Raw genomic sequence first — 9004 nt, 5'->3', positions numbered from 1 at the left:
GTTTGTCTTTGTGATCATGATTACTATCATGCTTCTCTGGTATCTCAAGTTCCTCACTCATGTGACACTGTGTAGGTTAATTAACGTATTAGAAGAGGAATTTTGTGTGAGCTGATTGAAAACCAAGATATAAACATTTAACTTGTATTATTTCACGATAACATGAATCTGGCCTCCCTGTGTTGATTAGATAATGGTCAAATAATAACAGACATACCATGTGGTAAAGTACTTTTTTAAGCACAGGAAGTTTTGCTCCACCTTAACAGAGGATTTGACTCTTAAACAGGAAAATGAAAAGCAACAGTACACGTGTTAGATGGAGCAATCATCTTCTAAATCTATTGAAATCAGGTTTTCAACAATGAAAATCCTTTTTCGAGAGTCCAGCCATGGTAGCTTTTCTCTTTGGCAATTGCAGCAACACAACCTGGTTGTTTGCATCAATGATGAATTCAACCCTTCTGTCATGGTCTTTGGTTTCGTTAAGTCTGTTGACTGTTTTATTTTGAAGTTTACTGCGTCCTGCGCCAGGTTTTACTTCCTTGCCTTTGTGTGTGTTCTTCCCTTTGTTGATTGTCTGCCCTGCCACCTGATTAGTGTCACCTGTTTCTTTTCAGTCATGCAGTCACCAGACCTCCGGCTCACCTGATCCCACAAGTCCCTAATTACAACTCCTCTGTCCCTTTGTTCTTTGTCTGTTCATCCTTCCACCCTGAGTTTTGTTTGCCTGTTACCTGCGTGCTATTGGAGATTCTGATTTGTAAGTTCTTTCTTGATTGAATCATTTACTGCTCACAACTGCCTGCCCGGTCTGCGTTTGGGTCCTTCCCCTGATGCCTGCTCTCCAATCAACGGAATGAACCAACATGGACTCAGCAGACAATCTTTTTGAGGAAGAACTTGTGAGTGTATGGTGAGTGGAGCAGAGCCCCTGGTTGAAGTTTTGGTGATGCCATAACTGTTGGTCTACACCCGTTCCTGTGTCGGGGGTCTGAGCCGACGTCTCCCAGTTCCTATGTTGGGGGTCTGGCTGACACCTGCTCCATGTGTCCTATAGGGGCCTGGCCGACACTTGTTCACCGCTGGGCCGCAGAACCCTCCTGTTCCTGTTCAGCCCTCCACTGGTCTCATCGACAGCCGTGTTCCAGTGGGCTTTTGCCAGTCAGCTGCCCTTGTTGATGCCCTGGCTGACTTCCAGTTGCCAAAGTCCATTCCTGACCTCCTGCAACCCGGTCCAGAAGTCTGTCCCCTGCTGGTGCCACATTTTCTGGTAGCAGCCAATTATCCTGATAGGAAGTCTCGTCGCCAGCTTCCAGAGGGGTTCCAGTCCTCCAGTGTGGCTCCGCCCATCTGGACCGGAAAGGTTCTGCCTGTCTGTTCCGGCACCCAGGCCGCCAGCTTAATATCTCTAGCTCTGCCCCTGTCCAGTCTCTCGGCAACTTACCATGTTCATTCCACACATCAGCCTACCTGGTCTGCGTTTGGGTCCTTCCCACGTCGCTGGCTCTGCAATCAACATACTAATTAAATTACAGCATTTGGCTCAAAGGCTGTGATTTTATTAGTATGCTCAAGTACAAATGTAATAGGCTAATGATCCTTAGGCTTATTTATAGTCCAGTCACTGGAGAACAAAATAGGACTATAATGTATAAGAAGTATCACCCTCAAAGCTACCGTGTTGCTTTTCTGCAGGCAATTCCGACGTGTGAAAAATAAATTAACTCTAGCCCAAGAGCTCCATTAATATAAATTATTAAAATATTTTTTGTGCAATTATCCTTCCATTGATGCATTCATTGTTGTAGCATATAGTGAAGTGTTCAGAGACAAGCAGAAGACAAAGGAACAGGTAGAGCCAGCCAGCATCTGTTCAGCTTCATTAGTGTTTACAGAATGCATCTATAATTAGAACAAGTGAATCAATGACATTACAGCGCCAGCGTGACTCACCCCCTTGTAATATGAGAGCCAGAGAAACTCAACCTGAAGAGAGAAATGTGTGACACAAAGTGAAAGCAAAAGAATATAGAGGGAGGAAAATAGAGGGATTAGCTGAGGGATGTCAGGTATCAGGTTATGACTGTTTCTGCAGCCCTCTGCCCTTTTGGGAGGACCGAGCCTCTTATTACCCTGTACATCCTACACTGGAGATACATGAGTCACTACCCTCCTCTTTCCACCTCTACACTTATACCACTGCTGTGATCGTATCACTTCACATTTCCATGTAGAACCTGCCTATTTGCTGTGAGAATCAGCAATCACACACGTGCACTCTGTATCCTACCTCAGCCTTTGTTGTTTTCAGAGTTAGTTAATAGAAGCTTAATGGGTAACGACTGCACATTCCTCTTTTAGGCCCTGACCATGGAAACGTTTGAGTTCCATTCCACTAGATCACACACACACACACACACACACACACACACACACACACACACACACACACACACACACACACACACACACACACACACACACACACACACACACACACACACACACACACACAGCTGATGTTTTGTGAGCCCTTTGCCTCTTTCCTATCTCTGCATCTCTCATTCTGTCCTGTCCTCATAAAGACACACACACACACACACACACACACACACACACACACACACACACACACACACACACACACACACACACACACACACACACACACACACACACACACAAATGACTGCAGCTGTAAGTGGATTTGTGCATGGCAGGGATATGGTGAAACTCAGAAATGGGGGCAGTGGATCACGTGAATGAATGTGTGTACAAGACATGGCTAAGCTTTTATATCTGCAGTGTTTCTGGTTAGACTGGATAAGCTGTAACCAAACATTAACAGTTTATTTGCCTTGACATGTTTCAGATTCAATAGCGTGTGATCTGTTAATAGACCTGTTGATGTGCAGTATTGTGAATGGAATATGCTGATTGCGCTGATTAAACTAAAGTAAACTGCGGGAACAGGGACGTGGCAGGTAGGTGAGAATGAAGTTTGACAGATTGCATGTATTGTTAATTGGCTGTCTGTTCAGTCCCCCATGCATCAGGGAGGGACACAATCTAAAACAGCACCTCAACAAGCTTTCAAAAGCTGCCAGAGTGCAATCAAAACTTGAATACAACAAGCTGCGTATTTATTGCAGAACAAGCAACTTAATATGAAAAAATTAGGACAGCAAACATGTTTTATCTACAGTTTAATAGCATACAGCATCAGGTCATAAATACTTCAATATATTTTCTTTTTTTTTCCTCTAACGCTTAAGGGAGAGCGTCACCAAAAGTAAACAAAGTAAGAATGTAGGCATGAAGTTTTGTTCCAGGAAGAATTCTTATAAACAGAAATAAGTTTTGTGGCAAACAAACATTTAACATGTGAGCAGTCAGGGCATCAGGCTGAGCGCCTGTCTGGGGTAGTCAGTTCCCAGAGACTCTCTGATGAGCCGGTACACAGTTAAACCCACCGCACTCAACTGCAGTCAGTCCTACACATTTAAGTGCACAAAGCTCAGAACGTACAGTCAGACCAGAGTAAGACATCAGCAGGTTTCACATTGAAATTAAAATGGCATAAAAAAAGCTTTTGACTGTAGAGGCCAAGTGTTGCTCTCCTCTGATCTACCTCCAGTTCTTTCTCCAGAATATGAGAGATGCTGAGGAGACCCAGCGGGAATGTGACACTGCGCTGTAAATGAATAGCAGCGCTGTGAAAGGCACTCTGAACTGATTGTTCTGCAGCATTCTGGAGTCTGATTGTCATGCAACATTTCAGAGATGTCCCAAGAGGGTCTCACCCACGCAGGGCAGAGAGATGTGGTTTTAGGGACAAAATAAATAACATTTTGTTGGTTGATTCCTTTGATTAAAACTATATATATATATATATATATATATATAGACAGACTGCACAACCATTAACAAGGCATCAAATACTATAGGCACTTAAATATACTTTTGTGTACAGCACTAAATGGGAAAACATTCATTTGAACAGATGCATGGTACGAACAATACTGACTGGGGGTGATGTAAAAGTGCAATCCGTTCCAGAGCATGGAGAAAACTAACAGGACGAGACAGAGGACCTAACACTTCTAATAGCATTAGCCTCACTGGGTCCATGAAGGAAGACGTACGTGACCTTATGCAAGCAGCAGGGCGCCTATGTTAGTCACAGCGTACCAAACCCAGCACTCCAATCCTAACAGAATTACCTCCAAAATTGAATTTAAAGTCAAACTGTGAGTCACTTTGACTGGGTATTACGTCTGGAATGTCCTGTGAGTTGGGCTGCGAGGAAGCGGAGAGGACAAGATGGAGTCGAGAGACACAAATGGATTTCAAAATGAAAGCACAAGCCGGAAAGGCCAAGCGTTTTGTGTTTGGTTTACTGAGGCTACATCGAAACCAGGTTAATGTTTAAGCACTTATGATATGTTAAGTACAAAACTAGGAGTCAATAGAGGAACCTTGGACCTCCCTACCCTCCTCCTCCTCTCCTGAACCATTCCACACTTAAAACAAACATTCACACACAAAGGCCAGCCTGTCTCAGTGAATTACCCACTGCATGAACAACTGAAAGGCAGACACAAGCTACTTTAAACCAAAAATAACATTGAAAACACTTATTCGATAAATCCCCAAAAATGGGAGTTAGTGGCTTTGTTTTAGACTGAGCAGATGAACACAATATATTATAATTTATTGATGGTGTTTTGATAAAGACTAAGCTTATTCAATGTAAGGCTATGCAATAGCATTCTCATCCACGTGCAGTTAAGACTTAACAGATAAATAACATTGCAGACACAGTATACACTCACATTAACACTTAAAATGACCTGCACTATTTACACCAGTAAGATCTTCAGTAGTCATTTCATAGTTTTTAGTAGTCACACTTTTTAAAAACACCATCAAATGTCACAATTAACTGCATTACACTGATATTACCTGTAACATATTGATATTACCTGTTTTAATTTGATTGTCAACACACACTGCTTTAAAGTTTGGTCGGAATATATGCGGATTGTTTTATGAGACAGGTTTTTGTTTTTCACGCTGAGTGTTCATGTCTGTGGGAATCAGACCGGGTGAGCAGGTAGTGCCACCCTGGCTCTTGGGACAGTTGTGTGCGCGGACGACTGCTGTTCGGGTGTTTCTGCGAGAGGAGCCGGAGCGATGTTGACGCCAAGAGACGAGCCGGTGCTAGCGTCTGAGACAGACCCGGGCTGCTCCGCAGGCTGGCGAGGAGGTGCAGGAGGCGGGTACGACGGGGACTGGAGGATGTCTGCATAGCGCTGGCTCGGCTTGGTCTCCCTCTGAAGGACTTTTCTCAGCAGAGGTTTCAAAAGCCCAATGGTCAACTGGCTGCTGTGGGAGTCTGCAAAGGGAGCAGGGGACGTGGAGGTTTTAGTGGACATGGAGAAGGAGGAGGAGGGGGTGTTAGGGGAGGGGAGGTTTTTCAGCACCAAGTTGAGAATGGTGGTAACAGTGAGGTCCTCTGGGCACAGCGCCCACAGCAGCTCCAAATAAGGGTCCAGGTCTCTGTGCTGAATCACCTCGAACAGCAGAGTGGTGAAGATCTCCTTGTTGAGCAGCGGACTCTGCTTGCAGAACTTCTGGGCCACCTGGGTGACCCGCTCCCAATGCTGCTTGGCCATGAGGATCCTCAACGCCTGCAGGATGGCGTTAGGCCGCCCGCTGACCAGCAGCAGCTCCACCTCGAAGTCCTGCCGTCTGTCTCTGTCCGGGGCCAGGCTGGACAAGACGCACAGGGCTCGTTTGTAGAGCGGCGCGTTGTTCTCCCTGCCCTCCCCTCCTGTCCCGACGGAGAAGCCCCAGGAGGAAGAGGAGGCGGAGGAGGAGGAAGAAGCCAGGCTGAGGCCCAGGCCGGCTGAGCCCTGCTGCCGCTGGGCAAGCTCAAGGAACCGGGGCAACCAGCTGGGCTGGAAGTGGAAGACCGAGTGGCAGAGGAGCTCGAACACAGGTAGGGCAGTTGGGGGAGCGGCGCTTGTAGGTTTGGCTTTACAGTTGGCGCCGTGATCACCTTTGAGGCTGTGGTTGTGTCTTGGCCCGCCGTTTGTGACAGGGAGGCCGGTCGGGGTGCTGGGTGTCGCAGCAGGACTGAGGACAGTTTTCCACACGTCTGGGGGAGCCCTGCTGGACAGAGAGCCTTCCCCGTCGCAGTGTAGCTGGAGGGCGGCCTGCGCTGCTCTCCACAACTGGCCGGGGAAGCTGCTGAAGATGGAGTTGAGGTAAAGCAGAGCCTCTTTATCCAGCTCCGAGGCCGAGAGCAGCCTGGCTACTTCTTTCTCAACCAGACTCTCGCACACCGCCACCACCTCTTTGCTATTCCCCCTCACCAAACTCCCCTTCACCTCCTCCAGAGAGACCAGAGCCTTGAGCTCGGACTCCAGAGAGCCCATGAGCTTGTCTTGTCCTGCCGTACATCCACCTCCCCCGTTGTGGGACGGCTCTGCTCCTTTGTGCCTCGGCCCCGCGCTGAGGTAGTTCCTGAGGATAGATGCTAAAGAGATGGGAGCCTGGAACCGACCTCCTTTCTTCAGCGCGTCCACGGTGAGCTGGGTGCTGCTCAGGCTCCTCTGCTGGTAGTATTTACAGGCCTCCTCGAAGACGGCCTCTACCAGGAGGGCTCCTGGATGGATACTCTCCACTGCACTGAAACCGGGCGGCTTCAGCGTAGAGCTGCAATCTCTGGAGTCCGTCTCCCTGTCCACAACCGCAAAAAGGCCGGTTTCTGAGAGCAGGTGAGGTGCACATCTGTCAGCCCGATTCACATACAACAGCCCCTCTTTCTTCAGCGTCACCGTTTCCAGCGCTCTGCCACAGTTCACGTCTATCAGGTGCAGGTCTCGCCCCATCAGCACCGCTACAATGTCCTGGTACATGCAGAGGCTGGTGTGAGCGCCATGTGTCACCAAGCAGCTGTCTGCCAGTTTGTACACCTGCCGCAGCATCCCGTCGTCCTGCAGAAGACACACCCACCCCGTGCTGAGCAGCAGCAGCAGGCCTCCACAGGCCGTGGGAGAGAAGTGGTAGATCTCAGGTGGTTCAAGAGTCGATAAATATCCCAAACAGTCAGTCACCATCCTCTTTAAGTCAGACTCTTGGGCTGAAAGTCTTTTTAGGGGGGTGCTTTGACACGTGGTGCTGACTGTGAAGGAATCGTGGCGAGGGGACCAGGAGAGAAAACACTTGGAGGTGCTCATCAGCGGCTTCACTTCCACATCAGGAAGGAGGTGTACAAATTCACCCGAGCTGACCATGGTGAATTTAGGATTGTTGTGGAGGGCGATTTTCACTCCCCCCAGGCTGACAGCCCCCTCCTCCACCTCGAAGTGACGTCTGCAAACACAGTACCTCAACTTGTTCCTCGGGGAGCTGAGGGCAGGGGTGCTTTCTGAGGGCGGCCTCTCCTCACACCAGATGATGAGGTTGGAGCAGGCACAGACGGACACCACTCTCGCACTGGGGCTGTTGCACAAATTGGACGTTTGCAGGAGATGCCAGCCAGCTTTGCACTCCTGGAATCTCCAAAACTCGGCTTTTCCATTCTCATAAACCACCGCCACGGCTGCCGCGTCTCTGCCGCTGTGCTGATGGTCCAAATGCAAAACATCCACGATGGGCACGGTGCGCGTCAACCGCAAATCCAGCTTCTTCTGGTTCTGGGCAAGATGGGGTCTTTCATACTTGTCCAAAGTCACGAGACCGACCTGAGGCTCGCGGAGGATGACATGAACATGACGTCCGTCTGGGCTCAGACGAACGTTTGACAGGCTGTTTGTGAGCTCGTTACCAGTCAGTTTAAGGATCTCTGTCAGCTCTTTACCGCCAGTATAGTCCCCGAAATCTGACAGTTGCTCCAACACCAACCGCGCCATAACTCCCCGTAATGTAGCTTGTAAAAAAATAACTCGCCACAACCTATGAACTAGCCTGCTAGCTTGTGCGGCACATAAATCTCACCACGGGCTCCGGAGAGACGAACCGAAAGGCATCCCGTTAAGTTCCTAAGAGAGGCTTCATCTCCTTGTTAAAGTCCGTGCGGAAGGATACATCCTAAGACAGCCTTCCGCCCCGGTAACTGCATCTCGGTAGACGGCAACAGTGCTAAACTGTTAGCTGACAGTCACCGCTGGAAAAAAGTTTTAAGAGCAAATCGAGAAAGGCACTTTACTCATTCCGATGCTATGCTAGCAGCACTCCCCTTGACATCACGGGATTGGTAATTTCCGGATACCGACGACGATTTGCATAAAACGAGGACAAAGATTGTTTAGAGGCGGAGAGATGAGCAACTGCCGCTGCACGCTGGTCTTCAGTCAGCTCGTTCTAACGTCTGGCTAGTGAGGCAAGTTTTTAGTCAAAGTTACACATCATAACATCTTTGCGTTGGAAATACAAATTGTGTTTTGGAATCTGAATCAGAACTTTTCATTGCCAAGTACGTTACACATACAAGGAATTTGACTTGGTGAACGGTGCATAACAATAATCAATGAACACAGTGCAATAATCAAGACATAATAAAAAAATAGAAACAGTACCTAGAGAATAAAATGAGCTAATCCTCTCTCTCTCTCTCTCTCTCTCTCTCTCTCTCTCTCTCTCTCTCTCTCTCTCTCTCTCTCTCTCTATCTATCTATCTATCTATCTGACACATGAGTAATAAAACATCTGTTCTACTGTTTATCTGATGCTGGAATAATACTAATATAATAATCTGGTGCATAATAAAGTGTTTTAGGTTTAGCACTTTAGATAGCAGAAAAAAAAATATCACAGTAACAATATTTCTACATTTTGGCTTTTTTATGTATACTTTTATTTCAATGTTTTTCTCAGATTTTTTAAATTCTTAACAGCAGTTTTCATTGCCATCTGCAGTTATGGAAATGTCTTGTCCGTCCAAAATTGTGCACATCTTTTGCACCAGTACCGCTGTCTGTGGAAAAAAACA

General features: G+C 47.4%; 1 protein-coding gene across 1 annotated transcript; it reads right to left on the bottom strand.

Moving 5' to 3' along the window:
• Positions 1-2168: 2168 nt before the first annotated feature.
• On the bottom strand, positions 2169-8251 carry LOC137881075 (BLOC-2 complex member HPS6). The gene is made up of 2 exons (XM_068722810.1): positions 4497-8251; positions 2169-2178 (listed from the first exon to the last, which is right to left on the bottom strand). The coding sequence occupies exon 1, from the start codon at positions 7923-7925 to the stop codon at positions 5103-5105; it is 2823 nt and encodes a 940-aa protein (XP_068578911.1). The 5' UTR covers positions 7926-8251; the 3' UTR covers positions 2169-2178; positions 4497-5102.
• Positions 8252-9004: the final 753 nt, after the last annotated feature.

The sequence above is a fragment of the Cebidichthys violaceus genome, unplaced genomic scaffold, assembly GCF_023349555.1.
Source record: "Cebidichthys violaceus isolate CVI_PGR_0920_01 unplaced genomic scaffold, fCebVio1.0.p SCAF_10, whole genome shotgun sequence".
Lineage (NCBI taxonomy): Eukaryota > Metazoa > Chordata > Actinopteri > Perciformes > Stichaeidae > Cebidichthys > Cebidichthys violaceus.
This window is presented reverse-complemented; position numbering and strand designations above follow the sequence as displayed.

Coding starts and splice junctions, on each gene's coding strand:
- LOC137881075 (XM_068722810.1), bottom strand. CDS start 7,925: ATGGCGCGGTTGGTGTTGGAGCAACTGTCAGATTTCGGGGACTATACT.